Genomic DNA, 27,306 nt, shown 5'->3' on the forward strand with positions numbered 1-27,306 from the left:
GAGAGACTCGCATGAGAGAAAACTATGAAACGTCTACACCAGTTACCTGGACAATAGGCTACATCCTGGACCTGCTAAATTCACTAACATGAAGCAGGACTTCTTGGTATCTCTCTTTATTTTGGGGGTGATTTGCATATCTGTTGGACAAGTGCAAATAATCTCAATATGGTGACAATGATTATTTTGCGTGCATAATCAATTACACTCGGTCATTTATTCATACTAATACAATTTATCACCTTTGAGCGTTACATGCTACTGGTGTTTTATAATTAATTTTAAAATGTAATTAATTTGACAGAACAGTCATATTTCAACTGAATATTTTTACGACAAAAATAGCATTGTTGCCACAGACAAGTGACAATGATGCCTATGGTGGATCTATAAAAGGTTTCTTTACATTAGAATTCTCATAAAGTACTACATTTGTAATTCCAAGCCTCTTCTTGACATTTACATTACCAACAAAGAAACAGTGTCTCAACCACTACCTTTTCAGAAGACAATCTAGTTTCTTAAAAGTGCACTTCACCAGCACTTCTACATTCTGTTGCCCTTGTGGCTTGATCTCTACAACAAAGCTGTGAATGGCACATTCAATAAATGGTCTTAAACTTGAACAAAAACCCAAATTAAATAAATTTTCATTTCAAGAAAAACAGACCAGAGATTGTTGGGTCTGCAAAATAATGAAAAAGCATAAATAGTTTTAGAGGAAAAGGGCCTTGACCATGCTGTCCCTGATTGTGTAAAAAATTATTAAGAATTATTCCGATCAACCACAACCAGAGTACTGATCCTGGGATACTTAAAGTCAACATTAGCTTCTGTTATCTGCTATGATGTCATAATCCTAAGAGTATCCAAACATGGCGCTCTGGCACAATAATGGACATGGGTCATTTGTGTAACTTTGGATTACTATTACTAAAATGCACCTGGGTCCTTAAAGACAAAGGTCTTGTCCAATTAGACATTACTCACAATACAAAAATATGGTTTTCAAGGATGTCAATCATGGCCAACATGTCATGCCAGCAAAACATCAACATGTCAAAAGTCAACATCATGTTCAACTGGAACAATAAGACGTTTACCTGAACATTACACATCATTTATACAGTTATCTGTACTGTGAATAAAATGTTTTTAATAAAAAAATGTAATCTCTCTGTTTACTTTCTCCCTCTCTCTCTCTACCACTGTCTCTATTCCTCTCTAGACGATGAGTCACTGTAATAAAGCAGGAAAGGTTCTTTCTAATAAAATCATTCAACAAACATCCAGTAGTACAGTAACATAGGTGTCTCAGCATCGGCTCAACCAATCGGACATCCTCCCATGTCTCAGGACACCCAATCAGGACTGTCCAATTTGTAAAAGATTCAGCAGCTGTCAGTAGCTGTGGCCTATTAGTCTACACTAGGTTGTTGGGTGTAGCTGATTGGTTGAGTTGGCTCGGTGCTGATGTGGGGAGAGGAGGGATAGGTCGTCTCTTCCGTTTGGCCTTTCCTCTGGGACCACTCAGAAGCTGTGAGGCCGAGGTCTCCATGTCCTTGGGGTCAAAGTTCATGGCTTCGGCCATTTCCTGCTTTGTGAGGGACAGGAAGCTAGGGTCGTCAGCCAAGACGGCCAGACCTCTGTGTATCAGTGCCTAAAACACAGAGGAGGACGCATTACTCTACCAGCACACTCCTCTCAACTAAAATGTTTTGACCGTGCTGTTGTGTTAAGTCATATAAGTTTTATTTAACAAAGATCAAAATATGTCACAGTGTAGCATTTAGTCAGTGGCGTTTCTGGCCATTCTGGATCACGTGTCGAAATCTTCAATAAATAAAAAAGTGTTTTTGAAGGGCAGGTGGGGGTCCACCTAGCTTGTCTATAACTACAAACACCCCTGGTAGTGCCCGGATGGCTCTACAGATGAGCACACCAAATGATAGATTCCCCCTGTGCTCTCACCTCCTGGATCACCTGGTCTACGGCACTGTGTGGGCCCGGCCCCTGGGCCAGCGGGGCCCCAGGGCCCACCGGCTGCTGCGAGGGGCTGCTCTGGAGCTGGAGCTCAGACAGAGAGGAACACCTGCTGGCTCCTGAGATCACATACACCTGGACGGGACCTTCTCCCTCGTAGAGCAGGCTGCAGAGCACAGGAGACTTTCACATCCTCATCCACCGGCTTGAGCATTCAGGAAGAGCTGGCACACGATATACTGGTGCGCACACACACCTGCACACGCAAACCCCCGTACCTTTGCCTGGCGTTGTTGTTGTTGATGTTGTTGGGCACCGGCTCTCCATCGGAAAACTGCAGAGGGCGCTGGCTGGTCACTTGGGCATTCTGGTTTCCGTGCTCTGAGAAGGGGTCGACATGGTTCCCAAATAGACCGCCTGCCCTCTGAATGGTCAACACAGACAGCGTGAGAGAGAGTGAGCGAGAGAGGAAGGGATAGAAAGAGACAGAGAAGATGTGAGACAATTTCCTTATCAGAATGTCCTGCCTTCTGCACCATCTCCCTGATGCACTCAAGTACATTTCCCCCCTGGCTTTCCATCTAGTTCTGTTGCTCTCTCTGTGTCTCTAGGGCTCTGTTTCTCCTTTCCTCTCCTCTCGTCCTCCTCCTCTCCTCTCACCCTGAAGATGCCTTCCTCTGCCGCCTCATCCATGGCTCTGTCCATCTCCTCATCGTTCATCAGGTCTCCTGAGATGGCCCTCTGTAGCTCCGGGGCCACCTCCTCTTCTATGCTCCGCAGACCGGCCTGGGGGGGAGGGGGGGAGATGGCCTTGTCAGAAATTCATGATAATGTGTCTTCTTCCCCTGTGTCCCTTAAGCCTCAAAATCTTAATAATAGCTCTAAACAATAATCTCTGAATAACATATTCACCCGAATATCCATTGTATCTTCATATTACTGTTTTGTTATCCCTAAATATATAATTTAAATTATTATAATAATCTAAATTATAATTTACATATTACTTTATCAATGATCTTGTATTGCAGTCTTGTACGTCTGTCTATGTTTTACCCAGTGTGTGTTCCCTGTCAGGACTCAAAGTGGAAGGCAAGTGTAAATCAAACTTGTATTCATACTTTGTGCATGAGATCTCATTGGTTACACAACTCTGGGTCTTTCTCTGTATGGGTGGTGTCTGTTGTTGAGAGGACAGCCCACCTGGATTTCTGTGGTGTTTTTCTTATTGGGCCGGTAGCCATAGTACTCCTCTTGTCTCTTCTTGAACTTCCTGAAGTAATCTTGAATAAGGAACGTGGCATAGAACTTTCCCACGGTCACCTCGTCATCTGTCACATCAATGCCCACAGTTTCACAATCAGACAACACCAAATGTCTTTGGGGATTTTTTTGGGGGGAGAGTCAGACTGTTCCAGATTCTGATTGTGTGGTGCATATACGTTCTCCTCACCCCCTATTGGTGGGATGACCTGGTCCAGCAGCTTCATACTGGTTCTCTTCCAGATCTTCTTGATGATGGCTCTCAGCTCCTCATTGGCTTGTTCAAAATTACCTGACCAATAGTAGCACAGTTATCAGTTTTCAAATCCTAAATTACTGTCTTCTTTACGCCCTCTCCCCTTTGTCATACACACACGCATGCAAATGAGACACCAAGACCGTGCGTTCACTAGACACCTTCAGTCTTGATCTTCAGTGCAGTCCTGACCAAAGAAAACAGGGTTGCGTTGAAGGTGACGGTACCATCGCTGTTGAGGGGCATGTTCATGGACACAAGCCTCTACAGACACAGAAACACAAACTAAAAGTTAGCATTTGGCCCCAAAACACAAATGAGAAACAATTTCCTTTGCTATGCTAGCACTGCTAACATAGTTGGTGTGGTTGTCACCTTGCAGGCCACTCTGTGAGGGCAGAACTTGCCGAAGCCCAGTGGAGGAGGTATCCTACGGAGCAGAGTCACCACGTCCAGATGCTTGATCCGCCCCCTGCATGTCAGGATGCGCACTATCATTACTGTCACTACTGTCACTGTCACACTGTCATTACTGTCACATTGTCACACTGTCATTACTGTCACTACTGTTACTGTCACTGTCACACTGTCATTACTGTCGTTACTGTCACTACTGTCACTATCACACTGACATTCCTATCCTTACTGTCACTGTCACACTGTCACACTCATTACTGTCACTGTCACACTCATTACTGTCACACTTTCACACTGTCACACTCATTACTGTCACACTGTCAAACTCATTACTGTCACTGTCACGCTGTCACACTCATTACTGTCACTCTTTCACACTGTCACACTCATTACTGTCACTGTCACACTGTCATGATCGATTGTAGTTGTGACCGTGTAGCCTGTTTCATTTCACTGCTCTCCCGGCCACAACAACATCAGCCTGTACTCTGTTCCAAAATAAACTCCAGCATCTCTTCTCCTCCCTCCACCTTCTCCTCTCTCCTCCCGCCTCCCTCCTCCACTTCATCTCTGACTGCTGGTGACCGCAGGGTCCTTTTCAGACACCAGGTGAGCTCAGCGACCAGCTACCTTCTGGATACTGGAGGACTCTGAAGAGGACCATCTCCTCACAGCCCACTCCCTGCCCCCTGGATCCCCTCCAGCCCTCTGCTCTCCTCTGGTCCTCATCCAGTGACATCCTCCTGGATCCCCTCCAGCCCTCTGCTCTCCTCTGGTCCTCATCCAGTGACATCCCCCTGGATCCCCTCCAGCCCTCTGCTCTCCTCTGGTCCTCATCCAGTGACATCCTCCTGGGTCTGTCCCCAGGCATCAACACCTCTTCACCTCTGGCAGTGTCCACTAAGACTGGCTCAAGTCACCACCTCACCAACTTCTGGTATCTCTCCAATCATCTGTCCAAAAGTCTGGAACAGTAACAACCTACTGGACGTGCACCAATCTGAACTGAAGGTAAGACACTCAACATAAAGAGATGGCTCTTCTGTTTCTGTTTTGTTAAATTACATGTTTATGTGAATAAACACACACACACACACACACACGTACGTGGCCTCAGGATCGTACTCGGCCCAGATCTTCTTAAACTCGTCCAGGTGATGGGGGCCAAGGATTGACCAATCACGGGTTAGGTAGTCAAAATTGTCCATAATGACAGCCACAAAAAGGTTGATGATCTGTGGAGGACAGAAATCAATAATGTCTGTATGTGTTTGTTCTGAATAATGGTAAAATCCTGTGCAAATTACAAATACAAACTGATACAATGAGCCTGTAAAATTACCTGCATTTCCATATACCTTATCTTATATATCTATTGTTTTTACTCTAACTCTATCTACTATCTAGCTATCTTCACCTTTATGTTGTGATGCATTGTGGGAAATGTAACTTTTCTTAAATTTAATTAATTTAATGAAAACATTATGTAACTGATTATCTATTTATTTACTTGTGTAGTGTTTTTTTTTACATTGTGGGTTTGTTCTTATATATATATATAGATGATATATATTTGCATGTGTGGGTAGATGTTTACCAGGAAGGCACATAGCATATAGAAGCTCATAAAGTAGACTATGGAGAAGCCAGCTCCACAGGTGTACTCCTCCCCGGGCAGGAAGTCAGACTTGGGGTCACACTTCTTCCCGTACAAGCAGGCCAGCATCACTTCCTGCCACGCCTCCCCCGTAGCACACCTGCACAGGAAATGGAAACCCTAGTCCTCATTCAAAACAAAAACATTCAATGTTTCTCTGAAAAGTGTAAAAAAAGGTGATTTAGTGAAACACCACCCAGAAACAGCACACCCACCTAAAGAGTACCAGCACAGCTTGAGGGAATGTCTGAAAGTTGTTATTCCTGTTGATGTACGTTCCGTCCACCAAGGCTATTTTACCAAAGATCTACAATGAGAAGACAAAGGCTAAGTGGTTAGAGGAAGGTGTATTTTCAGGTTGAATGTGTCATGTAGACAACTACACTTTCAAAAAATAGAAGTTTGGACTTCATGGAACCAGCGATCACTCATCACCTATAGCAACAGTACCCTAAAGTAGCCAAAAGCTAATGGTAGCTAACTTTTGCTCTGTAGAACACACAAAATTGTCATACAATCTTAAAACTGGATTATCACATAGTCAAACTCGAGCTGGAGGAAAGAATGGACATTCAGACAAGAATTGGGGGCTCTGTTTCAAATGTATTTGAATTTATTTGATAATGATACCTATTGCAGGTTTAATCTAGTTAATGTATACATGACAAGAACCATCTATGTGGATGTCATTTCAGTCAGAGGCAACATTTGGTTAGTCTTCCATTGTGATGTATTCAGTTAGCTAAAGCTAGTCCCATGTCGGGTGTATGAGTAATTTACTTCTGCAAAATAGGTAAAGGGTCATGGGTAATCAATAAATCTTTTATATACTGATCCTAGGTTTGTGTGTGTGTTTGATAACAAACCTGCATCCCAACAACAGCATAGATGAAGAACAGCATGAGGATGAGAAGGGCGACATAGGGTAGAGCCTGCAAAACAACCAATCACAACATCAGACAGACACACGGTAAGAAATCTATTCTAACAAACTCAGATTGACACCTGGCTGCCAATCACAACTTTCATCTAACAAGGACGTAGATGATAGACCTGAAAAGACTTGATGAAGGTCCAGAGGAGGTTCCGTATTCCCTCAGATCGATTCAGCAATTTCACCAGACGCATGACGCGGAAAAGTCGGAAGAATGTGATCGACACACTCATATTTTCAGATGCCTTTACAGAAAAAAAACATTGAAGTGAGTATACTTTATGTAAATTACCAATTGCTATAGTTTGATCATTTCCTTATGAGGGGTGGATGCGACAAAAATGGAGGTAATGAAAAGGCTTGTGAATTTTTTGAATTAATTTAAAATTTTTGATAAATTGTCAATTGATTTGGGAAACTTGATTGTTTACAGCAAGCAATCTTTCATACTTCCACCAATGTATTGTTTACATCTGCTGCAAACGATTAATGGGTGGAAGTGACCTGATAATTCATCATTCTATTTTTTTCCGCAAAGCATTTTGACAAGCACCTCCATCTTTGTCAAAACATTTCTGTGACTTCCATCCCTCATATTTCCTTGAGGTATCACTCATCTGAAATCTTTGTACAATATGAAGACATGGAAACATGGATAACTGCACATACCGCAATGGCCTGCATGGGGTTCACCTCCTGAAAGAGCAAAGGCACCAATGTTATAGAGAGATTACTTCATGTTTTGCCACTGGCCAGCCTAGTTCTCAGTCTTGGTAACAGAGTTGGCCACTGGCAGTCTCCTACACAGTTACGCAGGCAAAACACACCATCAAAATGACACTTACTCAAAAGGCACACTCAAAAGGATCCAGGTATTTAAAGATCATCACCGTGTTATGGTGTTAACCCTTGCATGAATAATAATAGTTAGCGCACAGAAAATGCTAAATGTTACATCAACAGATGGTGGTGTGATAGACATCAAAACAATGATTAGTAATGGCTATTGAGAAGTTCCATTGAACAGCTTGTGCAATGTTAGGAAAATCTCGTGCAGCACTCATTTGAACAACGTTTCGGCAAGCTTCAAGTGAGGTCAAAGCAACACTGAAAAAGTTGAAGCATGTGAATAATTACAGCGCAGCCGTGGAGACAGTACAGCCCTCCAGAAGAGGTCAAAGCTGCCTGAGAGAGGAAAGACAAGGGAGATCACAGGAGGCAGAACAAGGAGAGGGAAGCCAGCCATGGAGATGGACGTGGAGGGTCGAGAGGGCAGAATGTGAGGAAAAAAGAGGTAAGAACCAAAAGAGAAAAAGAGAGAAAACCAGTAGAACCCAGACGACAGGACAACAAACACAAGAGGATAGACACACTGCCCCAAGGGTGCTTTGGAACATGGATTGAAGGATCTTCTGAAGGTTTACTGCAATGGCAATTTGAAGTATATTGTGTTATTGTTACGAACATAACTTAATTTCCTGAAACAAATACTGTACAGTAGATGTTAATTGCTACAGTAATATAGAGCATGGCAGGGAAAAAAACATTTGAGCAGTAAAGGATGACTTTAATAATTACAGTTTGTTTTTTCTTTCCTGTATTCGGTAGGTCAATTTGATTAGATGGTTTGACTGTTTTTACGAACATATTTCCATGGGCGGTGGGACTCCGGGTAACATTTTCAAACTCACTTTGAGTGAAAATTGTTTTGATATCCAACACCTTTCAACGTTCAAAATCAAACCATCTGATTCCCTTTATCCTGGGGTGGACCATCCCTTGAACTGACTTCTACCATCCATCTACCATTTACGTGGAAATTACAGTAAAATCACAGAAGGATATCACTCACAGTTCCTCGACAAATGATTGACAGAGAGACACATGATGGTGAAGCAAAGTGCCACAAGTTATTTTCTGCCCCAAACAACTACATTGATCTAGAATTACATCTCCAATCTCCAGTTCCATATGGGAGCTACATGACGCGGCAGGTCTGGGACCAGCTGTAAAGGGCAGAAAGTAAGGAGCATCAAGACTGTGGTGTTCAAGGCATGGCAGATGTAGCTTCAGGGTGGCATGACACACGGCCCTGTTCAAACACCAGATGCCTTTCCTCCTCCCTTCATCATCTACGTACTCAAACTGAGTCAAAATGGCACTGAGCAGCAACTCTGTTTAGTCCAAGATTTATCAACATCAAATTTCAAATAAAGTTTGGTTGATACTTTGTCTTTTGGAAATTCTATGTATTTTATTCCCTCATGAGCTGATGGGGTGTTTCTGTATGTCGGTTAGTTGAACATCAGATCATCAAACTAAACGCTGTTGCAACGACCTTGTTTAGAAGGAGAGGAAGGGAGGCTTTAGTTCAGGTATTGGAAGAGGGCCTGGAGCTGGAGAGGATCGGAAGGTGTGGCTCAGGGCAGGTGTGCAGCAGGGGAACAGGTGGCAGTGGAGGTGAGGGAGTGAGGGGCATCCAGAGGGTGAGGAGGTGGAATACTAACCGCATCCTCAGAGCTAATGCTGCTGTCGAAGACTGGTAGGGGGGTCTGGACAGTATGTCTCTGAGTAAGTGAGTGGGTGGAGCATCAGGATAGACACACAGTCAACAGACAATACCAGGTGTTTTGTGAGTACTACCAGTACTAGTACTAGTACTACTAATACTGTACTGTAGAGTGAGCATGTCGTTTAAGTTATCTCGAACAGTAAAGAGGAATTCTTACCGCTGACCAGGAAAAACAATCAGAAGTTATACAAAGTTATACAATGTCAAACAGATAAATGTGCCAACCTCATTTTGTGTTCTACATCAGTAAATACAAGCCATGGAATGTAAAATACAAAGCATATATATATTTTATCATGTATTATTTAAAAGTGAGTAAACTGTATTCCAAAAAGTGTCGTTACTAACACTCTATTTAAAAACATAAATAATTGTTTCACTATTCTATTGGTCATCGTGAACAATGTGTGTTTGTGTGTGTCCATTGGGCGTTGTTTGTGTGCGTGGTACTTACATCTATCTCACTCAAGATGACATCAACCACACTGCCGATGACGATGACGAAGTCAAACACGTTCCACGGATCTCCAAAATAACCCTGTGGGTGAGAAGACTTTCATCGTCAAAGTGTGTGTTTATGAGTTTGTGTTTTTATAACAAAGGAAGGACAGTTTAATACACAGATTATTGTGATTATACAGTATGTATGTGAAATGAGGAAAAAAAGACTATATACAGTATATATAGGTAATAACTACTTCACTTTATGTTTTATAATTAAATTAGTGTCAGTCTTGTGACCTGTTTGAGGAAGATCGTATCTTCAGAGTGACTGACCTTAGCTTTGAAAGCCATGAGCTTGAGGAGCATCTCCACGGTGAAGAGAACCGTGAAGATTACGTTCAACATGTCTGACAGGTGGGTCACATGCTCTGACTGGTTACAGTGCTAGAATACAGGGCAGCAGAACAAACCACAGCACCATGTCAATCCTAACACCTTTTTTTTAACCAAAGCATTTGACTAATTTTATCTCAGAAGGGTTTTATTACTTGTACTATATAAATAAAGTCTTATTATTATTATTATAACACGCTTTTCAGCATATGTACGAAAAAAAAATACTAGACCAGAAAAAGGAAAATAGGCAAATGTTCAAAAACAGATTAAACTAGAGAGGGTACAATTTCTGGGGAAATTGTAGGGTGTGCTTGCTTGCGTCAGTTGCACAGGGGTCCGTTTTTTAATTACATTTTTACAACTGATATTTCTGTATATTTTATATAAAAATGCATAGGGCCTACTTATTATTTATAAAGATGACATAGATTTAAAAGCATCTTTTTTTTGCTGCTCATTTAGCCTACAACTCAAAATACGAGTGAAGTGTAGAATGAAATATGATATCTTCTCATTTCCCCTGCAAGAGGCAGCCTCATAGCTGAATCAAAACTAATACATTTGGCAGACCGGTGTAAAAATGGACCTAATCTCTATGACTTAAACGTCCTTTTAAGTTTTCCCTTCTCGTGATATTTTCAGGGATTTAGCCTACTCATATTGCATTCATTCATTAATAAAGAACCCCCTTTGAAGATTATTCTACGACGTTACCGGCAGTAGAAGATGGAATCGTGATTCAAACAGTACCATCTGCTAACTGAAAATATGCCCCCCAAAACGTAAATAAGCTTGACATTTATTTAGTGGAAAATCGCTCATTCATAAAAAGCTCACTGGTAGCGATCATTGTCAGTAACAACGCAAAATGCGATATAGCCCTGTGTGGAGAAGCTGCCCCGGTAAATTGTACTACTACGGTACAGTACTAGACTACTGCTGTGTTCGTCTTGGTAGCGATTGCGTTGGTTGAATTGTATTTAACGTTCCGTTGTATGGTTTAAGCTGAAATTAATTATTTTCATGAACAGATTGACAACGTTTAGGCTGTGGCAATGAAGTTCAGGTTAGTAGTTAGATAGACTTTTGATTTAAGTAAGGGGAGTGCCGAACATGTTCTGTCGCCGTTTGACTTCCTAAACAGCTGTGTACTGTAGATGTTTTTGTAGTGTGTCTCGCGTAAGCTACAGCGTTGCAGTGAGCTACACTGGTTTGAAACCACAGGTAATGGTAATTTCACCAACAAATCGTTTACTAATGTCAGAATAAATCCTACAACGAAAATGTATATGTGAGGAATGTTTATTTTAACGATTGAAAACAGATAACGCTACATCATAGACCACTGTAGTATGTGTTGCCCGGGCAACACAGGCTAATGTCATGATGCTAATACTTCAGTGAAATAGTAGACTACTGTTTCCGAAAGTAGATGTACTTCCTTAATAATATCAGCTTATACTGTACATTACACATCACAATTGTGTGTCATATCACAAAGTAAAATGAGTAAATAGTTATCACCCTGGCCTCTTTGCTTGTGGCGTTTCTGCAGCTGCCTTGCAGTAAAGCTATAGTTAGCCTAGCTATCCCCCAAGTTAACAGATGCGAAACGAATGTTCTGCCAAAGGTAGTCACGCGTGTTTTCGTGACGTTAGTGACGTAGTGACGTTAGTAACGTCAGTGACTGTGGCTAGCAAATTAGCCACCGTTAGCTTCACTTTTCGCCACAAAAACTTAACTTCAGCCTAAACCATGCAACGGAACGTAAATTCCAATAGAAGCAACTCAATCGCTACCAAGACGAAACTTTTGACACCTAGGTTGTCTATGTAGGCCAAATATTGACAAAGATTTAGGGGGGCAAAAATAAATAATAATAAATATATATGTGAGAGAACAAAGGTTGTGCTCTCGCCGAAGGCTTGAGCACACCCAATAATAATATATATGTGAGAGAACAAAGGTTGTGCCCTTGCCGAAGGCAAAGCACACCCAATTAATTTCACTACACCCAATGTTTGGAGCATTTCACCAACAGTTCAGTACATGTATTTTTACTATGGTAATATATTTACAGTCAATCTCTACAGTGTACAGAGAGAATTGCCACTCAATCTATACCTAATATTTATCTATTTTGGGTGATTCCTAAAGTGTAATTTGCCCAAAACAGACAAATACTTAGTTTTGTTCTCAACACTTAACGTGTTCAACACCTGCAACTGTTAGCAGCGTACCTGCATCCCCAGACACATGGTATTGAGCATGATGAGCAGGAACATGAGGTACTCGAAGTAGCAGGAGGTGACGATGTACCACACCTGGTACTGGTACGGGTTCTTGGGGATGTAGCAGCGGAGGGGCCGTGCTTTCAGGGCGTACTGGACACACTGGCGCTGGGATGGTTCAAGGCGCAACAACAGGCTTCAGATTCTCTGCATGTCCACACACACACACACACACACTGACCCCCCACACACACACTAACCCCCCACACACTGACCCCACACACACACACACACTAACACCCCCACACACATACTTACGCCACACGTACTAACCACCCCCCACAAACACTGACCCCCCACACACACTCACCCCCCCACACACATACTTACTCCACACACACTAACCCCCCCCACACACTAACTCCACACACACTGACCCCAGACACACTACCCCCCCCCCACACACACACACACATTACCCCCCCACACACACACATTGACTCCACACACACTGACCCCACATACATACTAACCCACCACAAACACTCCCCCACACACACACACTAACCCCACACACAGACTGACCACACACACCAACTCCGAACACACACATGGTTCTTATCCAGCTCACAGTCCTTGTACTCCTGCTCTCTCCCCCCACACACACACACCTGGTTCTTGTCCAGCTCACAGTCCTTGTACTCCTGCTCTCCCTGCTCCTGGAAGGTGACGATGACGAAGCCCACGAAGATGTTCATCATGAAGAAAGCGATGAGGATGAGGTAGATGATGAAGAACACGGAGATGGCGATGCGGTTGTTGAACACTGGGCCCACGTCCTCCATGTTGGAATCAATGGCTCTGTACAGCAGCCTATACACACAGAAACACACAGTAGCACATTCACGAAACAGTTCTAGTTCCACAGGTAAAGGGATGTTGTGAATGTGCGAGGGTTCTATTAGAGCCCAGAAGAGCGTCGGTATCAAATGCCATCTCACTTGGGCCAGCCCTCGAAGGTGGAGACGGTGAACAGAGCCAGCATGCCGCTGAAGATGTTGTCAAAGTTGAGCTCTGAGTTGATCCACTCTCTTTTATGGACCTGCATCTCATGGAGAGCCCCCTCCTGGTGCTTTATATAGAACCCCCTGGTGGAGGGAGGGCGGGGGGGGAAGGAGGATATACAGTGATGCAAATAAAGAAGGAGGCAGAGGATTCAATGGGAGATGAGCTTGTATGAAATCATACGCATGTGTTCCTACTTGCACTCTGCCTCAGTCATCTTATCAGGGTCTGTGCAGGCGTAGAACGTGCCCTGGAGAGAGAACACGCAAACACCACGGTTCAGTTAGGGTTCTTGGTTGCCATGTTTCTCTTGTGGTAAAGAGAGACTTGTGTTTGAGAGTGCAGGTCACCTTGAAGAGCTGGACTCCGATGCAGGCGAACATAAAGTCCAGCAGCATGGTGACCAGCACAATGTTTCCGATGGTCTTGATGGCCACAAACACACACTGGACCACGTGCTAAACCAACGCAGACGAAACACACACTTTACCAAAGGCAATGTCAGACTTACAAAACACATCAAGTATGAAGAAGGAACATATAATCCCATTCACAGTATAAATATACAGTAACAAAAACCATTAATAAATGTACAGGGTGGCTAAAAGCAGATATAAAAGGTAAAAAGCAGGTAAATGGGATGGATGATGCTCACACCAGCTCACCTTAAGACCCTTGGCCCTGTTGATGGCCCTGAGAGGCCTCAGCACCCTCAACACCCTGAGGATCTTCACCACGGAGATGGCACTGGACCTGGACACAACACACACACAACCCATCACTAAACGCCCCCGAGAGAGAGACAACATGTCTGAGGGCACAATCCATTTTTATGTGACACCCTCTAGCCAAATCCCATGTCCCAGGGACTACTTACTCCATGCCCATGGAGAGGAGGGATACGCTGACAACCACCAGGTCCAGGATGTTAAAGGAGTTCCGGCAGAAGGAGCCAGTGTGTAAGATAGCTCCATACACAGTCATCTGGTTGGGTGGACATCAATGTGGTAAATACAGATGTAAAACTACAGCCAAGTTTATACGATTGAATAGACCAGACATTTTATACTTTCTATACTGCCAAACATATACCCAGACAAAACCATTACATACTGTATTTTATATATTATATAATATATTTTTGACTCACGTTTACTAGACTTATGATGGAACACTCAAAATGAGTGTTCCATCATAAGTGATCACTGCAGTGATTGAATTCATCACACCAGTAGGTGTCAGTACTGTTGTTTCTGTCAGATTTAAATGACTCAACTGAATCACTACTTCTACTAAACAACAGCCTCCCTCAATACAAAAGAAACACAACAATGCATTGACAAACCGATTGATCCCAATTACCTTGAGCACAATTTCAGCCGTGAACACGGAAGTGAAGACGATGTCTGCATATGCCAGCACCTTCAACGAAACAGGAAAAAGGCGTTAGACTTCCATATGAGCAGTCCAACACAATGTCTCATACTGTAGAGATCAGAACACTTGAATATACAAAGAAGGGTTTTAATCTTGACAGTAGCTTGTCCTTTCTTACATGTTTCATTTCATGTCGTAAAATATTAAATAAAACAGCTAGTGACTCTTTCAAATAAAAGAAAATAAAGAATAATATAGTACATGGACAGTTCCTGAAAGGTTAACTGACACAGGCAGATATCTGGGCACCTTGTTCCTGAAGGACACAGGGTCGATAGGGTCCTCAGCGGCAAGAGAGATGCTGGACAAGAGGATGAAGAGGAGGATGATGTTGGTGAAGGTGGTGGCGTTGATGATGCGGTGGCACAGCTTACGGATCCTGGGAGGGGGAACAAACGACAAAAACATTTGTCGTTGGAAACTTTTACCAATTAGAAACTGTCAGAAAGATGTTATTACCATTAAACAAATGAGAAAGGTATATTGTTGAGTGACTCATTTAAAATCATAATGAATCTACACCATAACGTGGTCAACGGTCATCATCATCATCATCAGCCTCATCACCTTCATCATCATCATCCTTATTATCATCATCATCATCCTCATAATCAACATGATCAACATCCTCTTCATCCTCATCATCCTTATCATCATCCTCATCATCTTCATCATAATCCTCATCATCCTCTTCATCGTTACTTGTTCTGAGGACCAAATATGAAGAAGGAGCTGGCCTCTGGCATAGGCACCGCCTCCTCCTTCAGCTGCAGGTCTGCCATTGGCCGAGGCCTCGGGCTCTCAGGGATGTCAGGGTCCTCCTCCTCATCGTCACCTGGGCAACAGAGATGTTCGGTTGTAAACAGAGAAGTAATCTGTAAAGGCCTCTGACATGGAAAAACTGATGACATCAGATATCTTTGAAGAGATATCTGATGTCATAATCCCATGCTCCTCAACACAGATGTTTCTAGTCCAGGTGAGAGATGAGAGAGAATCTATTCACCTGGGAAGTCTGCTGGTGGGAAAGGGTCCTTTATCTCGTTGACGTTGGACTCAAACTCGTCCACTCTAAGCTGTAGGGGAGAACAAACAAACAAATTGTTTATAGATGTTCTATATGTATGTATAGAAGGGGTTTGCAACAACAACAACAAAAATGCTGAAACTTCCCAAAAAGTCGAGTTGGTCATGTGAGTTATACCTATATCCAGTTATCTGTGTGAGTTATACCTATATAAAGTTGGCTGTGTGAGCTATTCCTATTTCCAGTTGGCTGTGTGAGCTGTATCTATTTCCAGTTATACCTTAGCTGTAGTGGGGATGCCGTCAATCTTGGCTCTCTGTTCTGCCAGCTTCTTGGCCAGGAGAGCTTTCTCCTCAGCTGCCTTGTCGGGCATGTTGGCCCTGACGACAGGGAGAGAGAGCAGCTGGTAATAGCATACCCAGGTCTCTCCTGCAGACATACAGCTCCCAAGCTTGACCTGGGACCTTTATTATTAGTCTTCCCTCACCTGAGCAGCTTCTTGCGTTTCTTCTCCTCCGCCTTGTCCTTCTGAGCCGATGTCAGACTCTCGGCCTCCGCCAGGTTGTCCACGGCGATGGCCAGGAAGACGTTCAGCAGGATGTCTGAGGGAGGTCAAAGTTTCCTTCCGAGGACAAATAAACCCTACAACTCTAACCCTACACACCTACACCTCTTCCACCCAAATACACAAGGTCAGAAACGGTGTGGGTACAAACATTCTTATTTTAAAGATGAAAATCCTCAGGCATCAGGACCATGTACGCACAGGTTCAGGGATTCCCTTGTAAGGATACAGTTTCCACAGACGAAGAGGATGATGAAGTAGATGCTAACCAGGATCCCAGGCATGATGGGACCTCCATATGCCATGATGCCGTCATACATGACGGTATTCCAGTCCTCACCTGTTAGGATCTGGCAAAAAGAAGAGCAAAAAAATGTTCAAATACCACCTCATATTACTTGAGTTGGTTTGAGTGAACGTGTGTCAGGGTGTGTTTTGGAGGAACCAAAGAGGAACATCAAACAATACATCCACATTCAGATCTAGTGTGTTTGAAACCCATCTACATGTTGGACATGTTAGGTCTCTACCGGTGACAGTGTTGCTTCCTGAATTGCTACACTTTATCATTTCACTTCATCAATACCATTTCTTATGTTACGACCCGTCACCAGTTATGGAAGTGTTAACTCTTTTTAATTCACGTTGATTCTGCTGTGGACCGACCTGGAACACACTGATGAGGGCTTGAGGGAAGCTGTCAAAGGTGCTTCGAGGTTTGGGCCGGTTGGGGAAGTTAAACTTGCCCCCGAACACCTGCATGCCAAGCAGGGAGAAAATGACGATGAAGAGGAAGAGGAGAAGCAGGAGGCAAGCGATGGAGCGCACCGAGTTGAGGAGGGAGGCCACCAGGTTACTGAGGGACGTCCAGTACCTGACACACACAAACACACACAAACACACACAAACACACACAAACACACACAAACACACACGCCAGGGATTAGTGATTACTCTCTACCTGAGCATATCTCTAACATACTCTCTACCTGAACATATCTCTAACGTACTCTCTACCTGAGCATATCTCTAACGTACTCTCTACCTGAGCATATCTCTAACGTACTCTCTACCTGAGCATATCTCTAACGTACTCTCTACCTGAGCATATCTCTAACGTACTCTCTACCTGAGCATATCTCTAACGTACTCTCTACCTGAGCATATCTCTAACGTACTCTCTACCTGAGCATATCTCTAACGTACTCTCTACCTGAGCATATCTCTAACGTACTCTCTACCTGAACATATCTCTAACGTACTCTCTACCTGAGCATATCTCTAACGTACTCTCTACCTGAGCATATCTCTAACGTACTCTCTACCTGAGCACATCTCTCCCTCTCTACCTGAGAGAGTCTTACTTGGTGACCTTGAGCAGGCGCAGAAGGCGGATGCATCGAAGCACGGAGATCCCCATGACGGACATGATGTCCATGTGCACCAGGATGATCTCCAGCACGCCGGTGGTGACCACGAAGCAGTCGAAGCGGTTGAACAGGGACATGAAGTAGGAGGGAAGCCCCAGCGCGTACATCTTCATCACCATCTCGATGGCAAACATAGACAGCAGGACCTTGTTGGCGACGTCTGGTGATTATGGAAGGGTGGGGGGGGGGGTCAGTTAAGCTGTTTGTTGTGGTCCAGTAATGTTTTCAAATGGTATACAATTTTATATGCGTTCCTTTTTTCTTTTTTTTACCATTATTCTACTTAGACAGTGTCTATGCCAGTGGTTATCAACCCTAGTCCTCATGGACCCCCTGTCCTGCATGTTTGAGCTATTTCTCTCTTACAACACACCTTTTTCAAATGAATGGTTATTACCAGGTTGGATGACCCCGTTCGTTAGAATGGTGGTCAGTGTTGGAGCGGGAAACATGTAAAACATACAGGACAGCAGACCCTGAGGACAGGGAGTGTTCAGGTCCAAAAACTAAGTTTGCTAGGGGGGTTGGAATTAACAGCCACTGTATAGTATCCAACGAAGAGCGACCGTGCACTGGAGCTACTGGTTCTGGATGAATCATGGCGATGAACTACAAGCAGACGACTAGTAAAATTGGTCCCTGCTCTGCCCAGACCTAGTCTAGATTTCATTTGCACCTAGATATGGACTTCCACAATTAATTCTTGCATGCAGAGCGTATTTTTTTTGCATTCATTTGAGTACAAAATACAGTTTTTTAAATCTTTGGCAATGAGTGCAGCACAGTGGAGCGTAAAGCCCGCCCCCCAGCCAACTTCATTGGTCAACTCAATCAAGCAGTCACTTGAGAAGGTTGGTTTTCTGTGTGGCACCAAAGAGTTATTATCAGCCAATTATTTTATGAATTTTAATATACACCTCGGAAAAAAAATACAGAGGTCCGGACCTCGGTGTCTTCAATGGTGGATACGGCCATGGGAGTGTTGCGAGTGCTGACCTTGCCAGTTGGTGAGTCTGTCAGACTGCTGGTGGTGCTCCGTAGCGATGGCCAGCGTGTTCAGGAACACCAGTAGAATGACCCACCAGTAGAAGACACCAGACTTCACCCAGGTCAGACACTTACGCCGGCAGAAACGGTTCAATTTCCGGGCTTTTTTACTGGATGGAAGAACAAATGAGAAGAAGAGACGAGATGAAGAGATGAGAGCAACAGATGAGAAAAAAAATACTGACAAGGAGTTTAGGTGTAGTGTACAGTTCTCACTAGCTGTATGGGCAGGTATACAGTAGTGTACAGTACACTACTGTATACCTGCATACCAAGACCAGTGTACTAATTAGTGGTCTTGATATAGTGTACTAACTAGTGGTCTTGCTGTAGTGTACTCACTAGTAATACAGGATGCGTTGCATGGTGTCCATGTCCCGTAGACTTCCTGTTTCTGATCCTCCATCCTCCAGAGGTAACAGACCTGATCCACAGGGACAACAGACGACAGTCACAAGCTGTTGCATTCTAGTGCATTCTATTCTGTTGTTACAAACATTGGGCAGGAATAAGACAGGTGCCCTCCATGTTCAGCAGCTCTACTCTGCTGCGCCTGGGAGAGTGAGGTCATCACCTTGTCCCTCCTGGTCATTGTCCATGACCTCCGCCTGGGTGATCCACTCCATATAGCCCTTCAGGTCCTCGTCCAGCTGCTGGGTCTCTCGCAGCTTTGTGAACTCTCCGCGGGACTTGGCCTTCTCCCTCTCCTTTGTGAACTCACTGGGGGAGGGAGGCAGTAGAGAGACAGGAAGACGGAGAGAGATCGAGATTAGGAGGATAACGAGGGGAGGAAGATAAAGAGGAATAATAATAATAAAGACAGCAGGATGAATAAGAAATGGTAGAGGAGTGGAGTGGACAAAGAGAAAAGCTGAACTTCAGGAAGGATCCAAGGACAGACTGACAAACAGGACATGAGAACAAGACTCCTACCCACTGAGCACGCCCAGAACCAGGTTGAGAACAAAGAAGGAGCCGACCAGGATGAGAGTAGTGAAGAAGATCCACGGCCACTCCATACCTATAGCATCATTCACCTGGGAAGAGGAGGGAGGGAGCAGGGAGAGGAGAAACAAGGGATGAGGTTCGGAGGGAGGGAAGGTGAAAGGAGGGAGGGCAGTGAGGAGAGAGAGGAGGAGGGAACGGGGGAGGAGGGCAAAGAGGGGGGAGAGGAGGGAGAGAGGGAGATTAGGTGGGAGGAGACAGAGGGAGACAGAGAGAAATAAATTGCATTGTTGCATTGACCGTCTTCATGTTACAAAAAAACAATAAACCTAAGTAAATGTCATCCATAAGGGATCTCTGAAAAAGTAAAAATGGTAAAGTGCAGTGATGCAGTAATAGTAGTATAAAAACCCAGTACCCAGTAAAGGACATCGGTCCAGCCTTGCGTGGTGATGCACTGGTAGACCGTGAGCATGGAGAAGCCCAGGTTGTCAAAGTGTGTGATGCCGTTGTTGGGCCCAGGCCAGCCCGCCCGACAGTCCGTCCCGTTGATGGTGCAGCGACGCCCGTTCCCTGCCTGGGCGCAGGGAGAAGGCTTCTCGTTCTCCACCGTGGCAATGATGTCTGGAGCACAGACAGGGGAGTTAGGGGAAGTGTGTGGGACTGTGTGTGTGCGTTGTTGGTACAGTATGTGTGTCTACCTATTCTTGTGTGAGTAAATATTTACAGCATTCCCTGATCAATCATGAAGAGATCAATAATATTTTTTGTGGCCTTTGAGAGCTATTAAGGATCTGTATGTTTGATTTGACTCAAAGTGTGTGTAGATGTCCAGCAGCCCTACTTGTGCCTGTGTAGTAACAGGTCTTGTGCATCTTGCACTTGAAGAGCTCCAGCCCCATGATGGAGTAGATGGTGACCATGAAGAAGACCAGCAGGGCGATGTGGAACAGAGGCAGCAGGGACTTCAGGATGGAGTTCATCACCACCTGTAGGCCTGGAAGGGAACAGCAGGAAAACAATCAGCCTTTCTCAATACTGGTCCCCAGGATCCGCTGCCTAGCATGCTTTAGATGTTTCCCTGCTCCAACACACCTGGTTCAAATGAATGGGTCGTTATCTTGCTCTGCAAAAGCCTGGTAACGACCCATTCATTTGAATTAGGTGTGTTGAAATAAGGAAATATCTAAAATATGCAGGGTAAGGCGGCACGAGGACCAGGATTGAGAGAGGCTGATCTACAGTTCTAGACAACCCCATTTGGATTCTCCTTAAATGTTCAGTCCCATATGGTTTACCTCAATTTAATCATAGAGTCCTAAAGAATCAAGCCAAAATAAAAAGACAAGCATCAAAGTCAAGTTTGAACAAACTTAGTTGCCCGGAAACCAAATCCACCCCCAACCCCCGAGGTCCGGTTCCTTACTCGGGACTCCTGAGACGAGACGCAGGGGCCGCAGCACCCTGAACGCACGGAGAGCCTTCATGTCGAAGCCTCCGCCCTTCTCCCCCACCTGGGCCTCCACCCCACTGAGGTGGTTGATGGTGTCCAGGGCCACTGTGAATAACCTGCCCCGCGAAGAAGGACAGACTGTCAACAACTAGACCTAAAACTAAACTTGAACTACTGTTTATGCAAAGTTGTGTAGATTGCTTGACCACTACAGTTCAATGTTTCATAGTTTACAATTGTAAATTGGTAATAAATGTGTTTCTTACCCTACAGACACACAGACGAAGTCTAATATGTTCCAACAATTTCGTAAGTATGCGTCTGCGTGAAACAGGAAGCCATAAGACACGATCTTCAGAAAGCACTCTATGGAGAAGATGAGGAGGAAGATGTACTCGAGGCTTTCCTGCAGACCAACCACAACAGGGGGAAGAAAAGAGGGGTTAGTTACCATGGTGATGCTCCAGCGGTGGCTCACCCAGTTCAAACCAAGCTCTCAGCAAAACTGTTTTGACATCTTAACTTGATGTACTCTTATGGTGGATACCAGACTGCAAAAAGACTTTGATGCAATGTATGAGGCGAAGTAACTGATATACAGATATATTCAAGATCAATAAAAGCAATGAAGTATAAAGTTCCGGGAAGATGAACAAACGCAGATATATGAGTCCACTGAGATCAGGTTTTTATACGATGTGAAAACTGAACCCCTGTGACCTGTGACCTCTGGTATGTGGCTCCTCTACCATTTCAGTTCAGAGAAGAGGTTTGCTGACCACCAACAGGCCTTCAGAGGCCCAGGTACCCGAGACACCCTGCTGTACCCAGGTACCATCCCTGCTGTACCCAGGTACCCTCCCTGCTGTACCCTGGTATCATCCCTGCTGTACCCAGGTACCCTCCCTGCTGTACCCAGGTACCCTCCCTGCTGTACCCTGGTATCATCCCTGCTGTACCCAGGTACCCTCCCTGCTGTACCCAGGTACCCTCCCTGCTGTACCCAGGTACCATCCCTGCTGTACCCAGGTACCCTCCCTGCTGTACCCAGGTACCCTCCCTGCTGTACCCAGGTACCATCCCTGCTGTACCCAGGTACCATCCCTGCTGTACCCAGGTACCCTCTCTGCTGTACCCAGGTACCATCCCTGCTGTACCCAGGTACCCTCCCTGCTGTACCCAGGTACCCTCCCTGCTGTACCCAGGTACCCTCCCTGCTGTACCCAGGTATCATCCCTGCTGTACCCAGGTATCATCCCTGCTGTACCCAGGTACCATCCCTGCTGTACCCAGGTACCCTCCCTGCTGTACCCAGGTACCCTCCCTGCTGTACCCAGGTACCCTCCCTGCTGTACCCAGGTATCATCCCTGCTGTACCCAGGTACCCTCCCTGCTCCAGGTACCCTCCCTGCTGTACCCAGGTACCATCCCTGCTGTACCCAGGTACCATCCCTGCCGTACCCAGGTACCATCCCTGCTGTCCCAGTGTTCATTAAAGCCATAACACTACCTTCAAAATACACTCAGGTTCAGCTACACATTTTGACTTTACCTCAAAGGAAACACTGAAGACTACTTGGATGGAAGCGATCAAACAAACTAGGCAAGAACCAATCAATATAGGCGCATTCTTTTACAGGCCCTCATAATGACATTTTCAGTTAGTTCAGTGCAAGATTTTGGCCCTAGAACAGTTAGCTTACTCTTTAAACTTGATCTTGAAATATAACTTAAAGCTGTGTTCTATTTGAGGACTTGTTACTTTATAGGGTCTTAGTATTCAGCATGGGGATAAGTCCATGTGCAAACAGCTTTGGTGTGTAAATAAAGCTCTAATCAATTAGGTTTATGCATCATTATACATATACTCTATATTTATACAGTGCTGCTGTATAAAGAGCTGGCACAGCAGCCCAACATGGACACAGGGTAACATTCACCAGAGGCATTTATAGCACAGCACTGTGTGTATCTTTATCTATATACTTCTTCTGACACAGAGAGGAAGAACATCCCACCACAAACAATTGTCTTTGTCCACACACACACTGACACACTGCACAGTGACCGCCTGAATGTACTTGAAGAAATTTGAGACACAAACATGCATTCACACACACACACACACACACACACACACACACACTCCCACTGCCTGTTCTGTGTACTAGTACCCTGACGAGGGAAGATCTAAATTTAAGTAGTTTACACACTCAGCGTCCATGAGACATGAAGGAAGAGTGTGCATGAGTGTGCGTGTGAGCAACACCTGGCCCTTTCAATCACCCAAGGACACCACGCAGGGACGCCACGAGCCAGCCACTGTCTGTGCGTCTGTGTGTGTCAGTGGGATTGTTTGTCCCCACAAGAACAACAAGAAAATAATTGACATTTTATTGGCCCCACGGAAGTTCAAGTGTTATTTCAGGTTTTTTTAGGAGGTTTATGGTTAGGTTGAATTAGTGTTAGAATTAAATCAGAGTTGGGGTTAGAATTTAGGGGTCGTTCTAGGGGTTAGGGATAGATGCTAGGGTTAGGTTTAGGGTTCAGGTTAGATAAGGTTAGGGAAAAATGAATGCGATTGAATTGTGAATCCCCACAGGAATATGAATCTAAACTTGTGTGTGTGTGTGTAAGGGGACAAGCCCCAGCCTAGTGTTCTGGTGTGACCAGAGCCTTTGTGTATCTGACATCAGTGTATGGGTCAGCTGTCATGGCTGGACTGAACACAGATTCCAGGGTAGAGCACGTACCATATACTTCCTGCATTTAATTCCGAGTTTAATTCAGATTCAGCACAACACATAATCTAACAATGTAGAAAAGACTCTATTATGCTATCAGTACCTAAGATGGGGTTGCTTGTTTTGTACAAAATATTCAAGCACTTTGACAACTCTGTAGTGGTCCTTCAATATACTGACAAATGTAGCTATCCTTTTTTTATAAGGTTCACTTATTATGTATGCGTATGGCAGACACATGGGGATGCTAAGCTACACCAAACCATGTCCTCACAGCCCTTCTTTCAAGACCCCAAATGACACAGGTCAATTATGGGCACAGGACATGGACACCTCTTTGAACCTCTGGCTGAGTGAAATTCTCCCTAGATCAGTGTCTCTCGAAACGTAAGTGTGGACATGTTTGAAGTTCTTGTGGCAGCGATCAGTGGTCCAGCTACAGCCTCTGTGTCTCATATGACCACAGTCCATCAACTGCTTTTATCTGTTACGCTTCTCAGACAATGAGGGCGGAGGGGTTATAGGGGGGAGGGGGAAGGGGAGGGAAGGGGTAGAGAGGGCAGGGGGAGACAGGGAGGGAAGGGGTAGAGGGGGCAGGGGGAGACAGGGAGGGAAGGGGTAGAGGGGGCAGGGGGAGACAGGGAGGGAAGGGGTAGAGGGGGCAGGGGGAGACAGGGAGGGAAGGGGTAGAGGGGGCAGGGGGAGACAGGGAGGGAAGGGGTAGAGGGGGCAGGGGGAGACAGGGAGGGAAGGGGTAGAGGGGGAGACACAGAGCCAAAATGTGTATCCCTGTTTGTTCCTGTCCTCACCCTGTCATAACGCATGCAGGATTTACTAATACAGCCAGCGAGCCGTTCTCTTCATCTGAGCTGGCATCAGTGTCTGTCCCACACAAATACCCACACACACCACAAAACAGCTACATTACAGCACATTTTATTAATTTAGCAGGTGCTTTTAGGTCAATCGTGCATGTAGAAAAAATAGTCCCTAGTAGTAGTGGAACCTAAAGAAGTGTTGTTGTGTGATGAGCCAGTAAAACGTACACTAACTAATAACTTAATTTAGCTTTCCAGCAAGCAGAGCCCCAGAGTATCTTCTCCCATTTTGAAGCATTCAAAAATGAACTGTCCCTCAATATTTTATGTATAAAAAGATGCAAACACCTAAATAACCGGACACTGTAACATCAAGTAGTGCCAGTTGGCTGGCAGCCAAAAACAACGAATGACTGGATCGGATAACTGCTGATGATGTCAAACTGACATACAGCCTAGCGAGCAGACCAGCATGCCCAGCTGAAACATACACCGGTGTCTTCTACATTCTGGCCGCCTGTCTTGCAGAAAACAGGATCTTGGAGCCCTGACCAATCAGAGGGAAGGGAGGGACTGAAGGGGAATATATTTGATTTAGCAAATGCTTTCATCCCAAGCGGAGTACAGGAGGATTTGAACCTGTGATCTCCAGTCAGAAGCTTCACCACTAAGCTAAGGCCACCCACATCTTAGTCCTCTCTACGACCACACTCATATACTCAAATAGGTTGACTTATACACCCTACATGCACACACAGACAAACACACGCTTACCAGGTTGCTGTTGGTGTTGTTGCTGTCCTCCTCAGGCATGGGCAGGTACACGGCCAGTGCCACACAGTTAGCAAAGATGGCCAGAAGGATGATGATCTCAAACGGTCTGGAAGGGAAAACTCAGGAAATACACCGGCAATGGGTCCATAGAGACACCCATAGAGAACCTTCTAGGTGTTAATCAAGCTCAGTTACCAACGCTTTAAAAAAATATATTATTCCCTGAGGACAATGTTTGGACTTTTGGAGTAACAAGCAGCTATATTGTTAACATCCAGAGAAGCTATGAATTTGCACCAGGGTAGATATGCCAACCATGACATCATTATTTCAACGCCTCCACCTAAAATGGGTTTGCTTGTTTTGTATAAAACTACAAGAATCTGCAGAGCTCACTACAGGCCATCTCAGAAATCTAAAGATATCAGCCACACCAATAAAGTAATTCCGGTCTATTTTGGAGTCATTTGCATGTTGAAGCAATCTGCAGCTACATGCAGGACATCCACATATAGCCAACAGGATCTAGAACACTGAGGTAGAACCGGACTCCAACAATGGTTCCGTTACAAGGCAATGACGCTGTTGTGCCAAGTTGAAACTACTATATTAAGCTTGTAACGACTGTTAGGGGATAATATGACACATTTAAACAATCAGTGCTGCCTCAAGTATTGTTGGATAGACTTGTTAGGGATGAAGCTACTTTTTATCATAGACTTAATTCAGATTGCAAGTTCCACATGGTACCAGCAGGGGAGCTGTGACATTGCATTCTCTAGGCTTAGCATGTCTGCTTTTAGCCTGTGACACACTGAGACAGCTGTCTGTCCTCTGGAAATATCATCTCACTGCCTCAACTTAACCCATATTTTAAATGTTATGTCCATCAACGGCATTCATGGATTAGTGCACATTGAAGAATTCCATTACTGTGGATATACTCATTCATATTAGCCTTGCTTAGGGTGCAGGCCTAGGTCTATGCAAGGCTATGTGCAAAAGGACTAAAGTAGTTCTCTTTGAAAGTAAAGCCTTAAAAGTTAGTGCTTTTACTAAGTGTTCTAAATATTTTCTGATTCAAAGTGGAGGATTGCATTTTGTTACTATAAAATACGTTGAGGAACCAACAATCATGTAGTAAACCTTGTTGACTCCATAACTGAATTAACTTAGATCCAGCCACACATCCAGTCATGATCCCACAACCCCTAACCCCGTCAGGATACTTCCACTCCACGATGTTGATGCAGGCCTTCCGGAAGGGGTTCTTCAGGGTGAGGAAGAAGAGCGAGCGGGCTGGCCGAGGGTTGCCCCCCGTGGCCAGCAGCTTCTTCAGCTTCTCCTTCTGCTTCCTCTTTAGAGTTTCCTCGTCCATAATGTAAGACGTCATCGGCGGATCGCTGCCACCCTCCATCTTGGCTCCTAGGTGGTTCTCCGGCTCAAACAGGAGGTTGGAGCTGGGTAAGGCTGTTCTAACGGGCTAGCTTCCGGGCTAAAGCTTCTCTTAGTCCTGTTCTCCAAAATGTGTCTCTTCTTTTATCATTTAGTCCTGTGTATTCCTTTAGTCCTGTTTACCCCTTTAGTCCTGTTTACTCCTTTAGTCCTGTTTACCCCTTTAGTCCTGTTTACTCCTTTAGTCCTGGCCTCTGCCTCTCTCTGCTTTTCTCCATCGGTCGCTCCCTGGTGTCTCTCTTGCTTAGAGTGACTGACACTGTTCTGACTCTTCTCTCCTTTCCCCCCCAGTCTGACATACCTCTCTCTCTCTCCCCCCCCCTCTCTCTCTCCATGATCGTGAGTATTGGTTGGCTGAACAGTTGGTCAGAACAGAGAATATAAATATAGACA

At 44.7% G+C, this 27,306-nt stretch overlaps 1 protein-coding gene across 3 annotated transcripts; it reads right to left on the reverse strand.

The window, feature by feature from the left end:
- Window positions 1–100: 100 nt before the first annotated feature.
- On the reverse strand, window positions 101–27,181 carry cacna1sa (calcium channel, voltage-dependent, L type, alpha 1S subunit, a). Of its 3 annotated transcripts, none has more exons than XM_062483376.1 (43): window positions 26,688–27,181; window positions 25,459–25,564; window positions 21,389–21,528; window positions 21,096–21,238; window positions 20,514–20,666; window positions 20,088–20,293; window positions 19,658–19,761; window positions 19,299–19,444; window positions 19,067–19,148; window positions 18,674–18,834; window positions 17,612–17,837; window positions 16,914–17,121; window positions 16,477–16,597; window positions 16,170–16,284; window positions 15,963–16,062; window positions 15,662–15,731; window positions 15,358–15,490; window positions 14,905–15,034; window positions 14,581–14,640; window positions 14,096–14,202; window positions 13,884–13,971; window positions 13,569–13,676; window positions 13,416–13,468; window positions 13,155–13,301; window positions 12,825–13,026; window positions 12,163–12,321; window positions 9,860–9,970; window positions 9,537–9,620; window positions 7,648–7,695; window positions 7,180–7,206; window positions 6,630–6,755; window positions 6,443–6,508; window positions 5,792–5,883; window positions 5,517–5,676; window positions 5,027–5,154; window positions 3,878–3,974; window positions 3,664–3,766; window positions 3,437–3,538; window positions 3,187–3,314; window positions 2,644–2,769; window positions 2,262–2,407; window positions 1,972–2,149; window positions 101–1,660 (listed from the first exon to the last, which is right to left on the reverse strand). In XM_062483376.1, the coding sequence occupies exons 1-43, from the start codon at window positions 26,873–26,875 to the stop codon at window positions 1,424–1,426; spliced, it is 5,415 nt and encodes a 1,804-aa protein (XP_062339360.1). In that variant the 5' UTR covers window positions 26,876–27,181; the 3' UTR covers window positions 101–1,423. The 3 variants fall into 3 exon arrangements, 2 of the variants coding, with proteins under 2 accessions (XP_062339360.1, XP_062339282.1); XM_062483298.1 differs by lacking the exon at window positions 7,648–7,695 and adding an exon at window positions 9,018–9,077; XR_009932597.1 differs by lacking the exons at window positions 101–1,660; window positions 7,648–7,695 and adding an exon at window positions 9,018–9,077 and having other exon boundaries at window positions 2,011–2,149; window positions 2,262–2,400.
- Window positions 27,182–27,306: the final 125 nt, after the last annotated feature.

This window comes from Osmerus eperlanus, chromosome 1 (assembly GCF_963692335.1).
Source record: "Osmerus eperlanus chromosome 1, fOsmEpe2.1, whole genome shotgun sequence".
Taxonomy (NCBI): Eukaryota; Metazoa; Chordata; class Actinopteri; order Osmeriformes; family Osmeridae; genus Osmerus; species Osmerus eperlanus.

Excerpts from the sequence above, each read along its gene's own strand:
- cacna1sa (XM_062483298.1), bottom strand. The coding sequence starts at position 26,875 with ATGGAGGGTGGCAGCGATCCGCCGATGACGTCTTACATTATGGACGAG. Across the intron at positions 21,239-21,388 it reads TTCGTCTGTGTGTCTGTAGG|GTTATTCACAGTGGCCCTGG; the intron begins GTAAGAAACACA and ends TTCGCGGGGCAG. Across the intron at positions 6,756-7,179 it reads ACCCCATGCAGGCCATTGCG|GCATCTGAAAATATGAGTGT; the intron begins GTATGTGCAGTT and ends TTTTCTGTAAAG.